The following is a 23,627-nucleotide window of genomic DNA, read 5'->3' as shown; positions in this document are numbered from 1 at the left end:
GGCAGGGAGGACACATACCCTCCCTGCTCCACTGCATCCCAGCCCAGGGCCTTCTACTGGTGCTACTGTGGAAGCTGGTCTAGTGTGAAGGGCTCTTTTAACCATCTGGGCCCAGGATCTTAGGGAGACAGTCAGCTGGCTGGACCAGCTTGTGTCTGTCTTGTCAAGAGGAGAAGCTTGACCGCATTGTCCTGTGTCAGCGTGTTGCTGACTAAGGCTGCCACAGGACAATGCGGTCGGCTCCCCTGGGCTACTCCTGCTCGTATTTGGGGTCATCAGGGTCTGCACATTCCGGCTGGGTTACCAGGGTCTCCTCCTCGGTGTGGGAGCCTGTGGCAGGCCCCTGCCTCCTCTGGTGCCTGGGGCCTTACTGAGCTCCTGGGCTGGTCTTTTATACCACTCGTTCAGCCCCTTGGCTTCCGGGGGGTTAAAGAGGAAGATGGCGTCGGCCCACCCATGCTGGGAGAAGGGTTCTTCCCCCTCTGGGCCAGTGAGAGGCCACCCCTGCTCCCTACACACCTTAGGGGGCTGCTGGAGGAGAATGTCACGGCAGTCAGTTGGGGGATGGGCTCAGCAGGAGGCGCTGGGAGAAGGCTGTTCCCATAGGACGATGGGGAGGAGACGTGGTGGGAACGCTCTGTGGAGCCCGGCTCAGACGTGGGGTAACACGTGATAGAATCGTGCCCTGGGCTCTGGGCTGGTGCTGAGGGGAAGAGAAGTAGGATGGTCACTGATTTTCAGGGGAGTTTTGGAAGGGCTGGTGAATGTATTTCCATGCTCAGCTCCCTCTGTAGGCTCCTTCCCTGCCTTGCCGGACTTCCGGGTTGGCGCCGTTCCAAGCGGTGCTAATAAATCTGCTATAATTCCAGTGTAAGCTGCTCCGCGTTGGGTGTTGTCACCATGGACATGCCGTGGGTCGCTGTGGATCAGCACCAAGCCCAACAGGGGAGCGCTCCCTCCTGGGCCACCCAGCGCACGCCCTGCTGCCCCACACAGAGGGGGCCCAGCCCCTCTGTTCCCACTCACAATTTGTTCTGATGCCCCTGGGAGCTCGTCGTGGTCCTGGTGCTGCTGCAAACTGACTGGTGCCAAAGGGACCCGTCCCCTGACTGCTCTGGGCTGTGGGGCTGGCCCTCGGGGAAGGAAATGGGCCTTGTGGGCAGGGCAGGGGGGTCTGGGAGTGAGGACTCCTGAGTTCTGTTCCCAGCCCTGGCAAGAGAGAGGGGTATAATGGTTAGAGCAGGGGGGGCTGGGAGTCAGAGCTCTTGGGGTCTCAGCCTGGCTCTGAGACAAGTGTGGGGCTCAGAGTCTGAACATCAGAGACCTGGATCCGTGAGCCCTGGGTGTGTCCCTGACGCTGTGTGTGGTGTTGGACAGGTCAGTCTCTAATTCTTCTAGCAAAAATGTGACAGACCCTTTACCACGAGTTCAGGGTTTTGTTCCTGCCTCTGCTACCGACTCTTTGTGTTGTGTGACTTTGGGCAGATCATGCCTCCTTCTAGACAAATAGAGTGTCCCGCTATTTACCTCTGTCAGTAAATCCCATCACAAATTCCATGTGGAAAACACACATGATGTTGATGCTGACATTGATGGGGAAAAACTTCCCGTGAAATGACAAACCCTGGTGAATTTGGTGTTGTTGCAGTTTGGGGCAGGGCTGCTTTTCCTCGGTGGAAAATCACAAGAAATTTCCTTCAGGGACTTGATCCCAAAAGCCCGTGAATGAAATAAAACCCCCTCTGATTCCTGCTACATGTACAGAGCCTGCAGCTAGGAAATGGAACGACTCATCTTAAGCAGGGTAGGTTAAACATCCAGGCCTTACGCCCGTAGTCATTCTCCCTCTGAAGTCCATCGGCATTGTGCCCCCGTCTGCCATTAGAGAAACTCATGTCATTCGTTTCTGCATTTGAATTTTCCATAAGTGCATAGAGAGACATAGTGTGTGTCTGAGCACAGAGTCTGTATCTATGTTCACATGGATCTATCTATCCCCACACATTGCATCTATCTGTCTAGCTAGCTATCCCCATACATCCCATCTATCCTTCTATTTATCTATCCATCCCCAGATACTCTCTCTCTCTCTCTCTCTCTCTCTCTCTCTCTCTCTCTATCTATCTATCTATCTATCTATCTATCTAATTTTGTTAAATCCTCTCTTCAGTCTATTAGTGAATTGATTAATCTATTGCTCTTTGAATCTCTCTGTCTGAATTCAACTAATTTAACAATCATGGGTTAGGTCCTGAGCTTGACTTCACTACTTTTACACTAATTAAAGACTAGGGGAAGTTCTTGTCCCATAATTCCATGGTGCCCACTGCACCAGTCATGCCCATCACCATGCCATGATTCTATTCATTATTTTAGTTGTTTTTTTGTTTGTGGTGGTGTTTCTTTTTTGCTTCTCCCTTCTCCTGTCTTTGCGCTCCTCTGTTCCCCAACCCTCCTTATCATCCTTTGAATCTCAGTGGAAGTGTTGATTCTCGGGGTGGGTCTTGTATTGGGGTCTGGATGCAGCCAGCTGGGTGGGCTCAGTCTGATCTTTTCTAGCAAAAGAATCCCTCCCATTATCCCATCACGGCGCATTCTCTGCCCCTGGTCCCAAAGGTTAAGTTTTGCACTCTTTCAGCTGAATTTACCTCAACTCTCCACATAAGATCTGGCTCCTTCATCATTTTCATGTTCTCTTGCAGGGTCTGAATGCTTTGACTTGCTTTGAAAATATCACTCAACTGCCAGAGATGTTTAATAGTGAGTAGATTTCTCCTTTTATTTAGGGCTAGTAAAAATGTTAGCCAACAAAAAAATCAAAATCCCTGCTGAAAAATGGTTTCATCGGTATTGATGTTTTTGATGAGAAAAAAGAAATTGATGTTGATGGTATTCAATTTTCCATTCAATTTCAGATTAAATCTTGGGCATCTTAATTTAGGTTAGTTGTTATTTCCATTTTTCATATTGAGTCAGGATGAAAACATGAGATTAAAATACATTTCTCAGTCAGCACTACATTCCGTATGTGTGTGTGTGAGAGACAGAGAGAGAGAGACAGAGAGAGAGAGAGATAGAGTGTGTAGTTTCCAGGAGAAAGAATGGTCCTTTAGATATGGAGCAGTTTCAGGTATTAGCAGACCTCAGTTTCCATTTCTGGAAATGCTGACTCATAGTGCAAACACAGTCTCTTCTCTCTATAATTCCCAAATTCCTGCTTAGTAATTCATACTGAAGTTGTGAAGAGAATGGAAAATAGCATATCTGTTATTGCTCATTTTAATTCTGTAACTTCAATGTGATCCTCATTATATTGAAGTTCCCTCTCAACAAATAAGCTTGGAGTAAAAAAAAATGGGAAAAAAATCTTCTCTTACATTGTAGGATCTTGCTTTGCATAAAATTATTGAAGGACAATCATAAAAGATCCACAACGGGTGTAAATCATTATAGTTCTTTTCATACCCATGGAGATGTTAAGATTTATAAAAGCTAAGGAAATGGCTATAAGCAGATTTTTTTTGGTATATTGGTAGAAAATAATGCATTTAGCATGCTTGCATGAGAATGGATTAAAATTATTCTAAAAGTCTCAGAGGGGTAGCCTGTAACTATAAAACCCAGTAGTCCTGTGGCACCTTAAACACTAACAAAATGATTTATAGTATCATGAACTTTTGTGGGCAAAACCCACTTTTTCAGAGGAGCTTGAGTGAAGAAAAAAGGCGGGCTCTACAAAGGTATGCTAAAAAGAAAAAGAAGGAGGGGGAAGTACCTGTCAGTTGTAGTGCAGGTTCTAATGAGGCTAATTGAGTGGGCTGGAAGTGCCCCATACTTAGATTAGTACCCTTCCTCTCTATTGCTATCCTATGATCCTTATCTGCTTCTTTTAACTATCCAATCTTTAGGTGCCAGTTCTGCCTATTTAGATTACCAGTTCTGCCTATTTGGGTTTCCCTTTGATATTTTCATACCCTCTGCTCTTTGTTTCCTGCCCCCTTCCATTTTTTTGACCCCTCCCTCCGCCCATTTATTTTGCATCTGCACAAAACTCCAGTCGTCTGAAGAAGTGGGCTGTGCACATGAAAGCTCATCAGACCATCTACATGTTTTGTTAGTCTCTATGGTGCTGCAAGACCGTAATAAGTTCTTTTTTTAACTTTTTCCAGTTACCGACTAACACGGCTACCCCTCTGAAAATTTTCTTGTGGCATAAGTTGCAACTCACTTCATCAGGTACGTGAAGGGAGAAAAAAATAAACACATAGTAAGAGGGCTACAGAGATGGGAGTGTTACATCATCTGCCCTAGTGACAGAGTCTTAAGACCTAACCACATCAGCTATGCCCTCAAAGGCTCCTTCATCTGCACATCCACTAATGTGATATATGCCATCATGTGCTAGCAATGCCCCTCTGCCATGTACATCGGACAAACCTCTCTGGGCACACAATAATGGCAATGAAAGTTGCCCTCTTCACACACAAAACATCTTCAAAAACCAGCTGCAATGTGAATCAGCAGGGCTGGAATTCATATGAAAATTTGACACCATCAGAATGTGTTTGATTGAAGAATAGGAATGGCTCTCTCATTACCAGAAGTAATTTTCCACTTTTCTCAGCTTTTTAGCCACAGCCACCCTGTTTGAATTAGCTCTGTTGTAACATTTCCATCTCTGACACCTGCTCTCTGTTTCTCTTTCATTCACTTCATGCATCTGATGAACTGAGTTGCAACTCACAAATGTTTCTGCCATAATAAAATTATTAGTTTTAAGGTGCTCCTTGTTTTTGCTGAAAAATATTTACACGACTAGCTCTGAAACAAGAAAGAAAGAAAGAAAGAAAGAAAGAAAGAAAGAAAGAAAGAAAGAAAGAAAGAAAGAAAGAAAGAAAGAAAGAAAGAAAGAAAGAAAGAAAGAAAGAAAGAAAGAAAGAAAGAAAGAGAAAATGGGTTTGTTCATCTGAACAGAAAGGTCACTTTGAATTTTAATTTTGTCTCAAAAAGAAAATGTGTTCAAAGAGGAAGGATCGTTCAACTTATTCATAAATGATCTGGAGAAAGGGGTAAGCAGTGAGGTGGTAAAGTTTGAGAATGATACTAAACTGTTTAAGATTGTCACCATAGAAGCAGACTGTGAAGTATTTCAAAAAGATCTCACCAAACTGAGTGACTGGGCAACAAAATGGCAAATTCCAAATTTAATGTGGACAAGTGTAAAGTAACGCACATTGGAAAAAATAACCCCAACTATACGTACAGTATGATGGGGGCTAATTTGGCTATGACAAAACAGGAAAGAGATCTTGGAGTTATCATAGGTAGTTCTTTGAATGTAGTATGCAGTGACGGTCAAAAAAGCAAATAGGATGTTAGGAATTATTAAGAAAAGGATAGAAAATAAGACACGGAATATTTTACTGCCAGTGTATAAAACCATGGTATGCCCACATTTTGAATACTGTGTACAGATGTAGTCTCCTCACCTCAAAAAAGATATTTTGGCCTTGGAAAGGGTTCAGAAAAGGGCAACTAAAAAGATTAGGGGTTTGGAACGGTCCCATATGAAGAGAGGCTAAAGAGACTGGGACGTTTCAGTTTAGAAAAGAGGAGACTGAGGGGTGATATGATAGAGGTATATAAAAGCATGAGTGGTGTGGAGAGGGTGAATAAAGAAAAGTTATTTATTAGTTCCCATAATAGAAGAACTAGAGGACACCAAATAAAATTAATGGGTAACAGGTTTAAAACTAAGGAAATAAAGTTCTTCTTCACATAGCACGTAGTCTACCTGTGGAACTCCTTGCCAGAGGAGGCTGTGAAGGCTAGGACTATAAGGGTATGTCTACACTACCACCCTAGTTCGAACTAGGGTGGTAATGTAGGCAACCGGAGTTGCAAATGAAGCCCGGGATTTGAATTTCACGGGCTTCATTTCCATAAAGCCGGGCACTGCCATTTTTAAATGTCCGCTAGTGCGGACTCCGTGCCACGCGGTTACACGCGGCACGGACTAGGAAATTCAGACTAGGCTTCCTAGTCCAAACTACCATTACTCTTTGTTACTCCTCGGAAGCCTAGTCCGAACTACCATTACTCTTTGTTACTCCTCGGAAGCCTAGTCCGAACTACCATTACTCTTTGTTACTCCTCGGAAGCCTAGTCCGAACTACCTAGTCCGTGCCGCGTGTAGCCGCGCGGCACGGAGTCCACACTAGCGGACATTTAAAAATGGCGGCGCCCGGCTTTATGGAAATGAAGCCCGGGAAATTCAAATCCCGGGCTTCATTTGCAACTCCGGCTGCCTACACTACCACCCTAGTTCAAACTAGGGTGGTAGTGTAGACATACCCTCACAGAGTTTAAAGAGAAGCTAGATAATTTCATGGAGGTTAGGTCCATAAAAGGCTATTAGCCAGAGGATAAAATGGTGTCCTTGGCCTCTATTTGTCAGAGGCTGAAGAGGGATGGCAGGAGACAAATCTCTTGATCATTGTCTTCGGTCCACCCTCTCTGAGGCACCTGGTGCTGGCCACTGTCGGCAGACAGGATACTGGGCTAGACGGCAATTCTTATGTTCTTAGGTTCTTATAGAACCCTCGATAGAACCTAATGTAACTCCTTTAGAGGCAATTCAACCACAGCCCCATCTGTTGTAGATCAGCTGTAGCTCCACTGGTGTCAAAGGGTCACATCTCCAGCTGACCTACATTGCCATCACTTGATTCACATAGAAAGAGCGACACCAGCTGATGCCTGATGATGATTGGGCCCAGTTACATATTTACACACAGAACTGCAGTAGGCTTTACTCTTCAAGGACCCTAATAGTAAGAAAACAAGTCACATTGTTCAATTCACACCCACATTTCGAGTCTGTCTCGTGCTCAGTGTCTGCCTTTCTCTCCCCTGCAGATGAGCAGTTCTGAGAGCCACTCTGGCAAGAACCAGACCATCTCCGATGTCTTCATCCTGGTGGGGTTTTCGTACCTTGGCGAGCTGCAAATCCTTCTGTTTCTGCTGCTTCTGCTCACCTACCTAGTCGCCCTGATGGGGAACCTGCTCATTATCCTGCTGATAAAGCTAAGCCCCTCCCTCCACACCCCCATGTATTTCTTCCTGGTGAACCTGTCTGTCTTGGAAATCTGCTTCACCACTAGTGTGGTCCCTCAGCTGCTGGTTCACCTCCTAGTGGAGGAAAAGACCATCTCCCTTGTGGCCTGTGCAGCCCAGATGTACGTCTTCACCATCACGGGCCTCACGGAATGCTGCCTCCTCGCAGCCATGGCCTACGACCGCTACGTGGCCATTTGCCACCCCTTGCACTACACCACCATCATGAGCATCCGGCTGTGTGTCCGGCTCGCAGGTGCTTCATGGGGCATCGGCATCTTGGCAGAAGTAGCTGAGACTACATGGCTGTTCAGCCTGCCCTTCTGCGGCTCCAACCGCATCCACCATTATTTCTGCGACGTCCGACCGCTAGAGAAGATGGCCTGCGCTGACACGTGGAAGAATGTGATCGTGGGCTTGCCAGTGCTGCTGCTCTTCATCTTGGGCCCTTTTTTACTGATATTCTTGTCCTACATCCGCATCATCTCCACCATCCTCAGGCTGCCATCAGCAGACGGAAAACGGAAAGCCTTCTCCACCTGCTCCTCCCACCTCACGGTGGTGACTTTGTTCTACGGAACAGGCCTGTTCATCTACCTGAAACCCACATCCAGCTCCACCCCAGAGAGTGATCAGCTGATTTCTCTCATGTATACAGTAGTGACACCCGTGTTGAACCCCATAATATACACGCTGAGGAACAAAGAGGTGAAGGGAGCCTTTAGAAACACTGTAGGGAAGGCCATCTTCTCCCACAGCCAGAGAAATGAGAGGAAGAGAAAGAGAGTTAATGGAAACAGTGTGTAAGAGGGAAAATTATTAACTTTTTTTTTTTTACTTTTTAAACGGATATTTCACCTTTTGCAAAATGCTAACCAGTTCTAAGCATGTCAGGAAAATCAGAAAAGAAACATTGGTTAAAAAATGAAAATGTAATTGAAGTTTCCAGCACTATATTGATAGATCCTTTGAAGGGAATTAAAACCAATAGTAAAAGGTTTTATAGCCATATAAATAGGAAAAAAACAAAAAAAGAAGAAGTAGGACCGCTAATTACTAAGGATGGAGTGGAGGTTAAGGATAATCTAGGAATGGCCCAATATTTGAACAAATACTTTGCTTCAGTCTTTAATGAGGCTAATGAAGATCTTAGGGATAATGGTAAGTTAACAAATGGGACTAAAGATAAGGAGGTAGATATTACCATATCCGAGGTAAAAGCCAAACTTGAACAGCTTAATGGGAGTAAATCGGGGGGGGGGGGGGCAGATAATCTTCATCCAAGAATATTAAAGGAACTGGCACATGAACTTGCAAGTCCATTAGCAAAATTTTTTAATAAATCTCTAAACTCAGCGGTTGTACCATTTGACTGGAGAATTGCTAATATAGTTCCGATTTTTAAGAAAGGGAAAAAAAGCAACCAGGGTAACTATAGGCCTGTTAGTTTGACATCTGTAGTATGTAAGATCCTGGAAAAATTTTTGAAGGAGAAAGTAGTTAGAGACATTGAGGCTAATGGCAATTGGGACAAATTACAACATGGTTTTACAAAAGGTAGATCGTGCCAAACCAACCTGATCTCCTTTTTTGAGAAAGTAACAGATTTTTTAGATAAAGGAAATGCAGTGGATCTAATCTACCTCAACTTTAGTAAGGCATTTGATACAGTACCACATGGGGAATTATTGGTTAAATTGGAAAAGATAGGGATTAATATGAAAGTTGAGAGGTGGATAAGTAACTGGTTAAAGGAGAGACTACAGCAGGTCATACTGAAAGGTGAACTGTCAGGTTGGAGGAAGGTTACTAGCGGAGTTCCTCAGGGATCAGTTTTGGGGCCAATTTTATTTAATCTTTTTATTGCTGATCTTGGCACCAAAAGTGGAAGTGTTCTAATAAAATTTGCGGATGACACAAAGTTGGGAGTTATTGCCAATTCAGAAACGGATCGGGATATCATACAGGAAGATCTGGATGATCTTGTAAATTGGAGTGATAACAATAGGATGAAATTTAATAGTGAGAAGTGTAAGGTTATGCGTTTAGGGATTAATAACAAGAATTTTAGTTATAAGCTGGGGACACATCAGTTGGAAGTAACGGAGGAGGAGAAGGACCTCGGAGTCCTGGTTGATTATAGGATGACTATGAGCCGCCATTGTGACATGGCTGTGAAAAATGGGATGTATGGTCTAATATGGTCTTGGGATGTATTAGGCAAGATATTTCCAGTAGGGATAAGGAGGTGTTAGAGCCATTATACAAGGCATTGGTGAGACCCCATTTGGAATACTGTGTGCAGTTCTGGTCTCCCATGTTTAAGAAGGATGAATTCAAACTGGAACAGGTACAAAGAAGGGCCACTAGGATGATCCGAGGAATGGAAAACCTGTCTTATGAAAGGAGACTCAAGGAGCTTGGCTTGTTTACCTTAACCAAAAGAAGGCTGAGGGGGGACATGATTGCACTCTTCAAATATATTAGAGGGATAAATACCAGGGAGGGAGAGGAATTATTTAAGTTTAATACCAATGTGGACACAAGAACAAATGGATATAAGCTGGCTAGTAGGAAGTTTAGACTTGAGATTAGACGAAGGTTTCTAACCATTAGAGGAGTGAGGTTCTGGAACGGCCTTTCAAGGGAAGTAGTGGGGGCAAAAGATCTATCTGGTTTCAAGATTAAACTAGATGGGTTTATGAAGGGGTTGGTTTGATGAGATAACATGATCTTGGTAACTAATTGACCATTCATTATCAGTGGGAAATAGGTCAATGGAGGGATGATAGGAGTTACTATAGAGAACTTTCTGGGTGTCTGGCTGATGAGTCTTGCCCACATGCTCAGGGTTTAGCTGATCGTCATATTTGGGGTCGGGAAGGAATTTTCCTCCAGAGTAGATTGGCAGAGGCCCTGGAGGTTTTTCGCCTTCCTCTGTAGCATGGGGCACAGATCACAGCTGGAGGATTCTCTGCATCTTGGGGTCTTCAAAGTATTTGAAGGCTTCAATATCTGAGATATAGGTGAGAGGATTATTCTAGGAGGGGTGGGTGAGATTTTGTGGCCTGCACTGTGCAGGGGGTCAGACTAGATGATCATAATGGTCCCTTCTGACCTTAAAGTCTATGAGTCTATGAAAAACCCAAGGAGCATATTTATTCAAGGTACAAGCCTGATTTTATATCTTTAGAGCTGTGCACAGATAAAATAATTGTATCTGCATCCATCTCCTCAAAAATGAACCATGGCTATCAGCATCCACATGTGCGGAAGGTGGATACTTGTGAATATTAAGGAGATGTCTGTAAATCAACAAGACTCTACATATCTTCAAACTTTGAAATGCCAAAGGAAAAAAATAACACAAAATCTTTCTCCTCTTTTGGGCAAATTTAACAATTTTCACCATAATTTTAATACTATAAAATTCCAATCCATTTGGTCTTCTCCTTCTGTTTGGGTTTGGTTTGGGATTTTTTTCTTTTCTTTCTTTATTTGGCTCTCAAATGCATTTCTCCAGGACTTCCTGTGGTCTAATTCTAAATCATATTACTCAGCACTTATGAAGGGCTTCCAAGGCAAGATTCTGATTGTTCGTTCAATCCCTCACCTGATCCGGACATATAACTACTTTGGCAGAGGGATCTTCATTTCCTTTGTCCTTTGAAGAAGTGCAGAGGTTCCATGCTGGCAGATTGCATTAGAACACGATGGTGCACAGCAGAGATCCATAGAATCATAGAAGCACAGGGCTGGAAGAGACCTCAGGACTCATCGAGTCCAACCCCTGCCCAAAGAAGGACCAGCCCCAACTCAGTCATCCCAGCCAGGGCTTTGGTTATGTTTACACTACAGAGTTTTTGCACAAAACCAGCTGTTTTTGCGCAAAAACTCATAGAGTCCACACTGCAAATGCATTTTTGTGCAAGAAAGAGTACAGTAGATATCAGAAGACAGGGATTGTTGTGCGAGTTAGTCCTCTTTCTATGAGGAATAAGCCTTTTTATGCAAGAAATCTTTTGCGAAAAGGCATCTGTGGACAGCAACAGGGATTTCTTGCACAAGAAACCCATATTCTGTGAATGGGCATCAGAGCTTTCTTGCACAAGATCATTGATGGCAGTGTGAATGCTCTCTTTTGCAAAAGCACATCTCTTGCACAAAAGCACATGACAGTGTGGGGGATTTTTATGGGGTTTTTGTGGTTTTTTTGTGGAAGATCTGCAGTGTAGACATAGCTGCCCGTCAAACTGGGACTTAAAAACCTTTAGGGCTGGAATCTCCATCCCTTCCTGAGGGAACCCATTCTAGTGCTTCCCTACCCTCCTAGGCTGTGTCTACACTGGCACCTTTTTCCGGAAATGCTTAAAACGGAACAGTTTTCCATTGTAAGTATTTCCGGAAAAAGAGCGTTTACATTGGCAGGAAGCTTTTCTGGAAAAGCCCTTTTTCTGGAAAAGCGTCCGTGGCCAATGTAGACGCGCTTTTCTGGAAAAAAGCCCCGATGGTCATTTTTGCAATTGGTGCTTTTTTGTGGAAAAGACTATTGTGCTGTCTACACTAGACCTTTTCCGGAACAGTTTTCCGGAAAAAGGACTTTTGCCTGAGCGGGAGCAGCATAGTTTTTCCGGAAAAGCAGCTGATTTCTTACAGTAAATCGTCACTGCTTTTCCGGAAATTCACAGGGCCAGTGTAGACAGCTTATTCCGGAAAAGCGACTGCTTTTCCGGAATAAGTGGCCCAGTGTAGACACAGCCCTAGGGTATGTCTACACTACAGCACTAATTCGAACTAACTTAATTCAAAATAGTTAATTCGAACTAAGCTAATTCAAACTAGTGCATCTAGACCTAAAATCTAGTTCGAATTAGCATTTTTCTAATTCAAATTAGCATGTCCACATTGAGTGGACCCTGAACGGAGGTTAAGGATGGCCGGAAGCAGTGCCGGCAGAGCATCAGATTAGGACTTAGAGCATGGAGCTGCTGTCTCAGGCTAGCCGAGGGCTGTGCTTAAAGGGACCCGACTCCCACCCCGGACAGACAGTTCTCAGGGGTTCCCTGCTTGCAAAGCAGTCCTGGCTTGGAGTGCCCTGAGTGCCCACACTGGGCACATCACAGCACTCGGCCATCAGCCCGGCTGCACTTGCCGCAGTCTGCCATCCAAGGGGGATCAATGGGGGGCTGCAGGAGAGCTTCCACCCCGAGGAGCCCGCAGAGACACCACAGTCCTCCCCATCAGGGGCTCATACCCCATTCCTCCCTCACCTCCTTCCACTTACCCCTCTCTAGCCCCCCTTCCTCATGTACAAAATAAAGGACACGTGTGTTCAAAACTAGAAACTCTCTTTATTGAACAAAACTGGGGGAGACTGGGAAAAGGAGGTGGGAGAGGGAAAGAGAGAGGGTGGGAGTGGGGAGGGCAACTAATATGATCAGGGGTTTGGAACAGGTCCCATATGAAGAGAGGCTAAAGAGACTGGGACTTTTCACCTTAGAAAAGAGGAGACTGAGGGGGGATATGACAGAGGTCTATAAAAGCATGAGTGAGGTGGAGAGGGTGCATAAAGAAAAGTTCTTCATTAGGTCCCATAATAGAAGGACTAGAGGACACCAAATGAAATGAATGGGTAGCAGGCTTCAAACTAATAACAGAAAGTTCTTCTTCACAAAGCAAATAGTCAACCTGTGGAACTTCTTGCTGCAGGAGGCTGTGAAGGCTAGAACTATAAAAGAGTTTAAAGAGAAGTTAGATAAATTAATGGAGGTTGGGTCCATGGAATGCTATTATCCAGGGGGTAGAAATGGTGTCCCTGGCCTCTGTTTGTGGAAGGCTGGAGATGGATGGCACGAGACAAATGGCTTGGTCACTGTCTTCGGTCCATCCCCTCCAGGGTACCTAGTGTTGGCCGCTGTCGGCAAACAGGCTACTGGGCTAGATGGACCTTTGGTCTGACCCAGTACGACCGTTCTAAGCTCAGGGCTCAGGGTTGGGGGTCTCACTGGACCACCCTGATTTTCATGCAGACCTGCTCCTGGGTGGCCAGGCTGGCAGCTATCCTGCCTTAGACGGCAACTTTCCTGTGCCTAGTGTGGAGGTCATGGACGAGGTCCATGATCTGCGCACTAGACCAGACAGACGCCCACCTCTTATTGACCTGTGTAGGCTCCCGGGAGCCACCAGCCTGGTCCTGGGAAGAGGCGGAGGGGCTGGGTGGCAGCGGGTGGCTGTCTCATGCCGTGCCAGGTGCAGGGTTTGCTGGCTGGGTGCTGGCAGACTTGCACCTGGCACGGGCTCCGTAGCCAGCCTGTGCCCCTTTAAGGACTTCGGGGCCAGGAGAGGGGCAGACGAGTTTCCCTGGTGGTGCCCAGAGTGGCCACCAGGGAAAGCTGGGGAGGGCTAGCCTCCCACTAGTTCGAATTAAGGGGCTACACAGCCCTTAATTCGAACTACTTAATTCGAACTAGGCGTTAGTTCTCGTAGAATGAGGTTTACCTAGTTTGAATTAAGCGCTCCGCTAGTTCGAATTAAGTTCAAACTAGTGGTTTGCCTGTGTAGTGCCTATCAAAGTTAATTCGAACTAACGTCTGTTAGTTCAAATTAACTTTGTAGTGTAGACATACCCACACTGACACCGTAGCACTTGGTCTGGAGAAACCCAGGACCTGCTGCTCCCTCCACTCCACCAAGGCAACAGGCATGGAACTAGGGATGCCCACCCATTTATATTGGGGCCCATGGCAACCACTCACCTGACCTCATCGCCCCGGTGTGATTTCACCCCAGAGTGCTTTGTGATGCGTTCCCATGGTGGACTGAGTGCACACACGAGGGTCTCCATCCTCCCACACACAGTTTGCTCTGATGCTCCTGAGAGTTCACCCTGATTCTGGTTCTTCTGCTAACTGACTGGAGCCAAAGGGACCTGCCCCCTGACTGCTCTGGGCTGTGGGGCTGGCCCTCGAGGAGGGAAAGGGGCCCTGTGGGTAGGGCAGGGGGGTCTGGGAGTGAGGATTCCTGGGTTCTGTCCTCAGGCCTGGCAGGGGAGTGGTGTGTAATGGTTAGAGAAGGTGGGGCTGGGAGTCAGAGCTCCTGGGTTCAAATCGTGGCTCTGAGGTAAGAGTGGGGCCCAGAGTCTGAACATCAGGAGCCCTGAGTGTTTCTCTTCTTCTGCCCCTGAGTCCTTATGTTGTGTGACCTTGGAATGCCCCTTCTAGACAATAAAGTGTCCCACAATTTGCCACTGTCAGTAAATCCCATCACGAATGTCAGAGAGAAACAGGCCTGATGATACAACGTCCTCGGACATGACTGACCCAGTGACCGTTCCTTTGTTGACATTTGACGCAGGTTCTTCTTCCTCCAAGGAATATGGCTGGGCCGGCTCTAGACAACAGCAAATCAAGCAGGTGCTTGGGGCGGCACATCGCCAGGGGCACATCTTCCAAGTAAGCAGTCGCCCCCGGTAATGCCCCGGCCTGGCCCCTCCGATTTTTCTGGGACTTAATTTCCAACTTTTCCCCATCAACATGTCCATGTAAAACTCCGTATTTTGGTGCTTCAGAGGCATCCCAATGGTCTGACAGAGAAAAGTTGGTTGATTTTGTTGCCTCGGGCATAGTCAAGGATCCGGAGTCGCTTTTGCCCATCCAGCTGGATGACTTCGGAGCTGGGGGCGGAGGAGCCCACGTGCTTGTCACGTTTCTCAGTGAGCCAGCCAGCCAGCCAGCCTTCCTCTCTGCCTGCCTATCCCGACTACCCTTCCGGCTCTTGTGTAATACAAGACTTTGGTAATGATTGCTAGATGGTACGGAAAGGATAATGGAAAGAGACCTGCAGGCTTAGACTCATCATAATTGTCTGGAAAGACAAAGTGGGGGAGGTGATACCTTTTAGTGTTGGTGAGGCAGACAAAAGTTGGTGTAGGAGAAGATATGAGCTCCCTTTTGCCTATAACCCAGATAGCTCCACCAGCTCCACATAAAAGAGCTCAAGCAAAGGCCTAATACCGGCCAAGCCACCGGATCCGGCCTGTGGATGCCTCGCCCCACCTCCACAATGCTAAGAAATGCAACTGTGGGGCAGATTCGCTTTAAGAACTGAGCCCTGTGGGGAGGAGGGAAAGCTTTAGGAACTGCTTCCGGCCTGAGCACAATCCCATTGGCTGGCTTCTAGCCAGAAACTAGCCAATGGGAGCTTCCTGTTTCAATAACAGGCAGCCATGAAGCACAAGGGGCTCATAGTGATTCACAGAGCACATGGCTGCAGTTTGTTCAGCAGGAGGGCAGGCCGGGAGACCGATTTAAGAACTGGCAGATGGCTGCTAGTGTCCAGGCCAAAGCCTGCATCTGGCACCCCATCCCCTCTGTTCCCCAACACTCTGCCCCCCACACCTGCCCCCTATTCCCCATACCCAAATCCTTTGTCTCCTTCCTGCACCCAGATCCAGCACCCCAATCCACTGCCTCTGATCACAGTCCCCTCCTGCCCTAGCTCACAACCCAAACCCCTGCACCCCCTCCTGTACCTCAATTCCCTGACCTAGGTCACAACCCAACCACCTGCACCCCAGTGCAGTACCCCAGGTCACAATTGCCTCCTTCACCCAAACTCCCTTCCTTACCCCAATCTCCCATCTCTAACTAACCTCCAACCCAGACCCTGCACCTCCTCCATTAATATCAGGGAAGAGTGTGGCCCTTGACCACTTTCCAAATTCCTAACGTGGACCCCATCAAAAATTACTCTGTTCCTAGCCCTGGTACGGGAGTGGGACTTAGTGGTTCGATCAATCATGGCTGAGAATCACAGCTCCTGGGTTCTCAGAGTGGCTCTGTGATAAGTAGCTCAGAGTCTGAGCATCAGAGACCTGGACCCATGAGCCCTGGGAGTGTCCCTGATGCTGTGTGTTGTGTTGGACAAGTCAGTCTTCCTCATCATGTCTCCACAAAAAAATTGTCAGGCCATTCCCTGTGGGTTGTAAAGCCTCTTATGACTCTCATCTAGACAACACGTTGTGTTGCTGATGATGGAAGTTCATCCGAACCGACAGACCTGGGGAATTGTGTGTTATTGCAGTTTGAGGCCGGGTTGTTCTGCCTCCGAGGAATGTTATAAAACAATCGCTTCAGGGACTAGATCCCCGAGGCCAGAGAGTGAAATAAAAACACCGGTTTTCCCTTCCACACATTTCTGCATAAGACAGAATTTCTCTCCTGAACCACGGTAGGGTCTGAATGAAGGACGGAACCTGCTGTCCTTCGCCCAGCGACCTGCAGTGGTGTTGTGCCCCTCTCTGCAGTGGGAGAAACATCCTGTCCCTGGTTTCTTCATATGAATGTCCTGTGCATAGACAAAGGATCTATCCATGTATCGATCTATACACCTCCCTGTCTCTCTGTCTGCCTGTCCCCATATAGCACAGCTCTCTCTCTCTCCCCTATCTATCTATCCCCATCCATTCCCTCTCCCTCTCTTTCTCTCTCTCTCTCTATCTATCCCTACACATACACCCCTCTCTCTCTGTCTCTCTATCTCTCTCCCTATCTCCATACACCCCCTCTATCTACTGTCTAGCTAGCTTGCTATTCATATCCCCCTGGCAGTCTCCTTATTAGAATGTCAATTAAGCTATTGTTCTCTAAATCCGTCAGTCTCTCTGTTCAATCTCAGTTGATCTATTCAATCTCAATAGATCCAATTCTATTATGGGATAGAAAATAGGATGAGATGTCATGTTGTGAACTAGATCTCAGGTGTGTTCGGCTAATTTATACCATATGAGGATCTGGCCCCGTACTACCTAAGTGCCCCCCAAAATGATATCTAACCACAAACAGGTTCATCCCCGTGTCTTGAGTGTAATTAGGGTTTGTGTTGATCGTGTTACTGTGGTGTGGGTGGCAGTGGTAGGGGGGTTTGTTTCTTGTTTCTCCTCCTCTCTTCCTTACTCCTCTCCACTCCCCAGTCCTCCTCTTCCTCCTTCATTGAATCCAAAGGGAAATGATATTCCTTGATTTGGGTCCTCTCTTTCATTTTGACACAATCGGGTGGGTGAGCAAAGTCTGATCCGTTCTCAGACAGTTCATTTCTAGCATGCCCTGAGCCGACTGCTACACAGTGAAGAAGTGTTTAATATATCTCATCCCTCCCTCCAGCTAATGTGTGTTTCTGTAGTTCCTTCCATGTTCTCCTGACTATCCATGGAGCATGCAGGCATCCTGAAGGGCTATGAAAATATCACTCAGCCCCTAGGGACCAGAACCTGCACAGACCCTGTTCTGCACGGTGAGTAAACATTTCCATTTATGGAGAGATTTCCCCAATGACAGCCAACACGTCAATCAAAAAAATCCCACCTGAATGAAGATTTCCTCAGCAGTGATGTTTTCCATGAGAAAACGCTGATGTTGAGGACACTTTGTATTTTCCATGCGATTTCATATTGACCCTTCTGCAGCAGAATTCAGGTTGTCTTTCTTTCAAGGTTCCCTAGTGATTCAGGGTGAGCACAAGTGTTGGAATATTGGAATTTCCACCAGACCTTCCATTTTCTGGACAGCTCTTTTTTGTCACTTTTGTGGTTGTGCTCAGAAATGCCAATGTAAGTTTCCAACGAGAGGCAGAAGAATTCCCACCTCTTCTCCAGCGCTCCTTATTGAGAGATCACTCTTCCCTTTGCTTCTATGCTGGGCCCGTCGTACAGTGCTACCCCCGAGAGAGACCTGGTGGGTTGATTCAATTTTCTCTTTTTCATTCTGTTGAGTCTCTCTTTGTGTGTGTGCATCACACATGTATGTGTGGGTTGCATTTCCAAAAGACTGGTCTTATGGTGGTGGCACAAAATCTGGTTTCATGAGACCCAACTTCTATTTCTGGGAATGCCGACTCACTGAGTAGCCCAGCTCTCTGCACTCTTCCATTCCCAGTTTCCATCAGGCTAATTTGTTATTCTTGGTTGCATATTGAAAGTGCTAAGAACATGCAAAATGGTCAAATATATTATTGCTCATTTCTATTTCGACTCTGGGGGAGTTGGGTTTCCAAGTCATTACCCATGATTATGACGACCCTTGTGAAAATTAAAACATCTGGTATAAAAGAAATCACATCTTGTGTTGCAGGATCTTTCCTCTTCCAGCCCCTTCATAGCCAGGAAATGAGAAAAGATCCTCAACAGTTGCAAATCATTAGAGCTCTGTGTCCCTCACCCGGGCTGTGAGACTGATACCAGATGAGAATCTGGACTCTTCTTTCCCACACTTAGAGATGCCAGTCATGTCTGATGTCACTCTGGAATGAGAGGATTGAAATTCAACTCTCCCATTTTGGGAAGAATGACAGTGCCAGAAATGTCAGCGACCCTCCCTGTGTTTCAGCTTTCGCTATCCCGGCATTCTTTCACTCTCCGGAGGGCTTTAACTATGCTGGTCTCCCTACTAGCACTTTACTCCTGGGAGCTGCCCCCCTTATGTGAGTTAGGAAGTCAGTGGGAATATTTGCATGGCCATAATGAGACCCCTATGTGTCAGATGAGAAATTGGCCCTGTAGGGAGAAAGCTTATAATTTAAACCTGACTGCAGGATAACACCTCAGAGAGAGAAGGAAATGAAAGGGAAGACTTATCCCTTTTTTGAGCATTCATTTAGATATAAAATTGTGTCTGAGGAGGTAGACTAGAATCTCGGTCAGTGGAAAATAGTAAAACTCCTTGGCTGGTAGCAATTGATGAGGCTTCTTTGGAGTCAATACATCTGTTGTAAATGAGTTGTACTTCCACTGCAGTTATAAGGTCACAACTGGAGCTGATCTCAATTGATATAAAAACAGTGACACCAGTTTGCACATGGTCAGCAGAGAGCGCCCCGGGACACATTTCCATACTGAACTGCAGCTGGTTTGACTGTGGAGAGTCCCAAGGGATGGTGACCCAGCTTGACTTGTTCAATTCATGGACACATGTTTGGTGTTCCACAGATTCAGCTCCAGCGTCTCTTCCTTGCTCACCCCTGCAGATGACCTATTCTGTGAGTGAGCCTGGCGAGAACCAGACCATCTCCGATGGCTTCATCCTGGTGGGCTTTTCCTACCTCAACGAGATGCAAATCCTTCTGTTTCTGCTGCTTCTGGTCATCTATCCAATTGCGCTGGTGGGGAACCTACTCGTTATCCTCCTGATAATACTAAACTCCTCTCTCCACACCCCCATGTATTTCTTCCTGGTGAACCTGTCTCTCTTGGAAATCTGCTACACCACCAATGTGACCCCTCAGCTGCTGGTTCACCTGCTGGTGGAGCAAAAGACCATCTCCTTTGTGGGCTGTATGGTCCAGATGTTGGTCTTCAGCACCCTGGCTCTCGCAGAATGCTGCCTCCTCGCAGCCATGGCCTACGACCGCTACGTGGCCATATGCCGCCCCTTGCACTACACCACCATTATGAGTGGCCGAGCGTGTGTGCTGCTCTCAGGTGTTTCATTGACCACTGTGCTCTTGGCGGAATCAGCTGAGACCACATGGCTTTTCAGCCTGCCCTTCTGTGGCTCCAATCACATCCACCACTTCTTCTGTGACATCCGGCCAATAGAGAAGATGGTGTGCGCCGATACATGGAAGAATGAGATCCTGGGCTTGACTGTTTCCGCGCTGTTCATCATGGGCCCTTTTGTACTGATAATCCTGTCCTACATCCTCATCATCTCCACCATCATCAAGCTGCCATCAGCGGAGGGGAGGCGTAAAGCCTTCTCCACCTGCTCCTCCCACCTCATGGTGGTGACTTTGTTCTATGGATCTTTCCTTTCAACTTATCTAAAACCCAAGTCCAGCTACACACCAGAGAGTGATCACTTGATTTCCCTCATTTACACGGTTGTGACACCCATTTTGAACCCCATAATATACACTCTGAGGAACAAAGAGGTGCATAGAGCCTTCAGAAGAACTCTGGAGAAGAGTGTCTGTTCCCACAACCAGAGAAACTAGAGAATGAAAAGGAGAGTTACCTTAAACAGTGGAAAAGAGGGACAATCATTAACATTTTCTTGAATTTCTTCTGATGACATTCATTTTTAACTGATATTTTGCCTCTGGCAACTTGGACTTCTTGTAAATCCTTCCAGCAAATTCAAATAGAAAATTTTGTTACCATAAATGTAAATCTATATACAGGGAAATTTCTATCACTACTTTGTCGGTGAGGTCTAAATTCACTGAACCATCACCTGAGAATATTAACGAAAGTACTTTCCTGATTTTATATCTTCCAAATTTGAAATGCCAAATAAAAAAAATGAAAACATTCACCTCACATTGTACCAATTTAACAAGTTTCTCAAAAATTTTAAAAGTGGAAAAATTGCAACTTGATCTATAGTAAGTCCATTTGGGCTTCACTTTTGAAGGCCCATTACAGCACTTAAGGTTTCATCTTGGATTAGGTTGGGTATTTTATCTGTTGAATGCATTTCCCTAGTGTTCCCTTTGGCCTATATTTAAATAATATTCTCCAGCACTTATGAAGGGCTTCCTATGTCAGACTCTGAGAGATCGCTCAATGCCTCGCCTGATCGAGTCATACAACTACTCTGGGAGATGACCCTGGATTTCCGTTACCTCAGAGATCTGTGTTGGCAGATTGATTTAGAACAGCATAGCATAGATTCCTTGATTACAAGGCATTATAGGGCCATTTTGATTATGTAGACCTACACACTGCTTTACAAAGGCCAGAGGATTTCACCCTACTATTCCTGAGTCAGATAATCACTGTTTAAATTTTATACCATACATGTAGAACCATAGAATCATAGAATTACAGGACTGGAAAGGACCTCGAGAGGTCATCGAGTCCAGCCCTCTGCCCTCAAGGCAGGACCAAGCTCCGTCTACACCATCCCTGAAAGATGTCTATCTAACCTGTTCTTAAATATCTCCTGAGAGGGAGATTCCACCACCTCCCTTGGCAATTTATTCCAATATTTGACCACCCTGACAGTTAGGAATTTTTTCCTAATGTCCAATCTAAACCTCCCCTGCTGCACTTTAAGCCCATTACTCCTTGTCCTGTCCTCAGAAACCAAGAGGAACAAATTTTCTCCTTCCTCCTTGTGACACCCTTTTAGATATTTGAAAACCGCTATCATGTCCCCCCTTAATCTTCTTTTTTCCAAACTAAACAAGCCCAGTTCATGAAGCCTGGCTTCATAGGTCATGTTCTCTAGACCTTTAATCATTCTTGTCGCTCTTCTCTGTACCCTTTCCAATTTCTCCACATCTTTCTTGAAATGTGGCGCCCAGAACTAGAGACACAGTACTCCAGCTGAGGCCTAACTAGTACAGAGTAGAGCGGCAGAATGACTTCACGAGTTTTGCTTACAACACACCTGTTGATACAACCTAAAATCATATTTGCTTTTTTTGCAACAGCATCACACTGTTGACTCATATTCAACTTGTGGTCCACTATGACCCCTAGATCCCTTTCCGCCATGCTCCTTCCTAGACAGTTGCTTCCCATCTTGTATGTATGGAACTGATTGTTCCTTCCTAAGTGGAGCACTTTGCATTTCTCTTTATTAAACTTCATCCTGTTTACCTCTGACCATTTCTCTAACTTGTTTTGAATTATGTCCCTATCCTCCAAAGAAGTTGCAACCCCACCCAGTTTGGTATCATCTGCAAACTTAATAAGCGTACTCTCTATCCCAATATCTACATCATTGATGAAGATATTGAACAGTACGGGTCCCAAGTAAACTAACAGCTCTCTTAAGAAACTCATAACTATGAGAGCTCTCAAAAACTGCACCAAATGTCTCTGTGTGTTACATATTTGTATAACTCTATGATAAAAATATCAATCTATATTCTTACTTTGAGAAATACTGTTCAATTTTTATGTTTGTCTCCATGACTTTCTATCTATAATAAACTGCAATTTAAAACCTTTATCTCTATCTCTGCATTTACATGAACCTAGCCATGGAAAGCCGATGGCCTGGGTCATCGGCAGGCACAACTGAACCTGGGATATTAGGGGCTAAATCCATGTTATCTCAATAGACACATTGTGTGTGTGTGTGTGTGTGTGTGTGAACATGTGTGTGTGTGCATGTGCGTGCATGTGTGTGTGTGTGTGTGAGAAAGAGAGAGAGAGAGAGTGACCTGTAGCCCATGCAGAGAGGACACAGCAGTACATCAATGACCATTGTGTGGTATCAGAGGATAAAGGGGTGAGGAACCCAGAGCAGAAGGGAGCGACAGGCCCACACTCATGACAATTCTTTGGAAGGGCCACGTGGCTGAGGTGAGAGCTTCTCCCCGTGACAAGAGAGGCACAAGCTGGTCCAGCCACCCGACTGTCTCCCTAGTACTCTGGGCCCAGACGGTTACAGGAGCCCTGCACACGAGACCAGCTTCCGCAGTAGCGCCAGTAGAAGGCCTCGTTGCTGACCCCAGCCACGGCGCAATGGGTGGGCACAAGGAAGTGAATGCATTGTGACCCAAACCAGTGCAGTGTTCTCTGCATTTCTGGCATACTCCCAAGTGTTGCAAACCATTCGTGTCTCGCCCTGTAAGCCACATGGCTCAGCCCTGGGCCCTGAGCCACACGTGGCTCAGCCCTTTAAGCCCAGGCCCTGGGGCAAGGTGGGGCAGACACACAAATACACTGGCAAGAGAGAGGGAGACTGCTCCCAGGGAGTGGGGTGGCAGGGAGGACACATACCCTCCCTGCTCCACTGCATCCCAGCCCAGGGCCTTCCACTGGTGCTACTGTGGAAGCTGGTCTAGTGTGAAGGGCTCTTGTAACCGTCTGGGCCCAGGATCTTAGGGAGACAGTCAGCTGGCTGGACCAGCTTGTGTCTGTCTTGTCAAGAGGAGAAGCTCGACCGCATTGTCCTGTGTCAGCGGGTTGCTGACTAAGGCTGCCACAGGACAATGCGGTCGGCTCCCCTGGGCTACTCCTTCTGTTTGGGTTTGGTTCGGGATTTTTTTCTTTTCTTTATTTATTTGGCTCTCAAATGCATTTCTCCAGGACTTCCTGTGGTCTAATTCTAAATCATATTGCTCAGTACTTACGAAGGGCTTCCAAGGCAAGATTCTGATTGTTCGTTCAATCCCTCACCTGATCCGGACATATAACTACTTTGGCAGAGGGATCTTCATTTCCTGTGTCCTTTGAAGAAGTGCAGAGGTTCCATGCTGGCAGATTGCATTAGAACATGATGGTGCACAGCAGAGATCCATAGAATCATAGAACTACAGGGCTTGAAGAGACCTCAGGAGTCATCGAGTCCAACCCCTGCCCAAAGAAGGACCAACCCCAACTCAGTCATCCCAGCCAGGGCTTTGGTTATGTTTACACTGCAGAGTTTTTGCACAAAACCAGCTGTTTTTGCGCAAAAACTCACAGAGTCCACACTGCAAATGCATTTTTGTGCAAGAAAAAGTACAGTAAATATCAGAAGACAGGGATTGTTGTGCAAGAGTTAGTCCTCTTTCTATGA

The 23,627-nt window shown here is 46.2% G+C and overlaps 2 protein-coding genes across 2 annotated transcripts; both read left to right on the top strand.

Annotated features, from left to right (window-relative positions):
- The first annotated feature begins 6,918 nt into the window (after positions 1-6,918).
- LOC142818201 (olfactory receptor 10A4-like) lies at positions 6,919-8,367 on the top strand. Its single transcript, XM_089774468.1, has one exon. The coding sequence runs from the start codon at positions 6,919-6,921 to the stop codon at positions 7,921-7,923; it is 1,005 nt and encodes a 334-aa protein (XP_089630594.1). The 3' UTR covers positions 7,924-8,367.
- Positions 8,368-14,384: 6,017 nt separating this feature from the next.
- On the top strand, positions 14,385-23,627 carry LOC149521184 (olfactory receptor 10A4-like). Its single transcript, XM_089774374.1, has 3 exons — positions 14,385-14,567; positions 19,135-20,074; positions 23,593-23,627. Exons 1-3 carry the CDS (start codon positions 14,385-14,387, stop codon positions 23,625-23,627), a joined length of 1,158 nt encoding a protein of 385 aa, XP_089630500.1.

This window comes from Pelodiscus sinensis, chromosome 30 (genome assembly GCF_052426305.1).
Source record: "Pelodiscus sinensis isolate ZL-2025 chromosome 30, ASM5242630v1, whole genome shotgun sequence".
Lineage (NCBI taxonomy): Eukaryota > Metazoa > Chordata > Testudines > Trionychidae > Pelodiscus > Pelodiscus sinensis.
Note: the sequence above shows the minus strand (reverse complement) of the source record. Positions and strands in the feature narration are given on the sequence as shown.

What these genes read in the sequence shown, in the direction of transcription:
- LOC142818201 (XM_089774468.1), top strand. Translation starts at nt 6,919, where the DNA reads ATGAGCAGTTCTGAGAGCCACTCTGGCAAGAACCAGACCATCTCCGAT.
- LOC149521184 (XM_089774374.1), top strand. Translation starts at nt 14,385, where the DNA reads ATGTCAGAGAGAAACAGGCCTGATGATACAACGTCCTCGGACATGACT. An exon ending in GCCAGGGGCACATCTTCCAA is followed by an intron (nt 14,568 to 19,134) that starts GTAAGCAGTCGC and finishes TCACCCCTGCAG; the next exon opens with ATGACCTATTCTGTGAGTGA. An exon ending in CAGAAGAACTCTGGAGAAGA is followed by an intron (nt 20,075 to 23,592) that starts GTGTCTGTTCCC and finishes ATCAGAAGACAG; the next exon opens with GGATTGTTGTGCAAGAGTTA.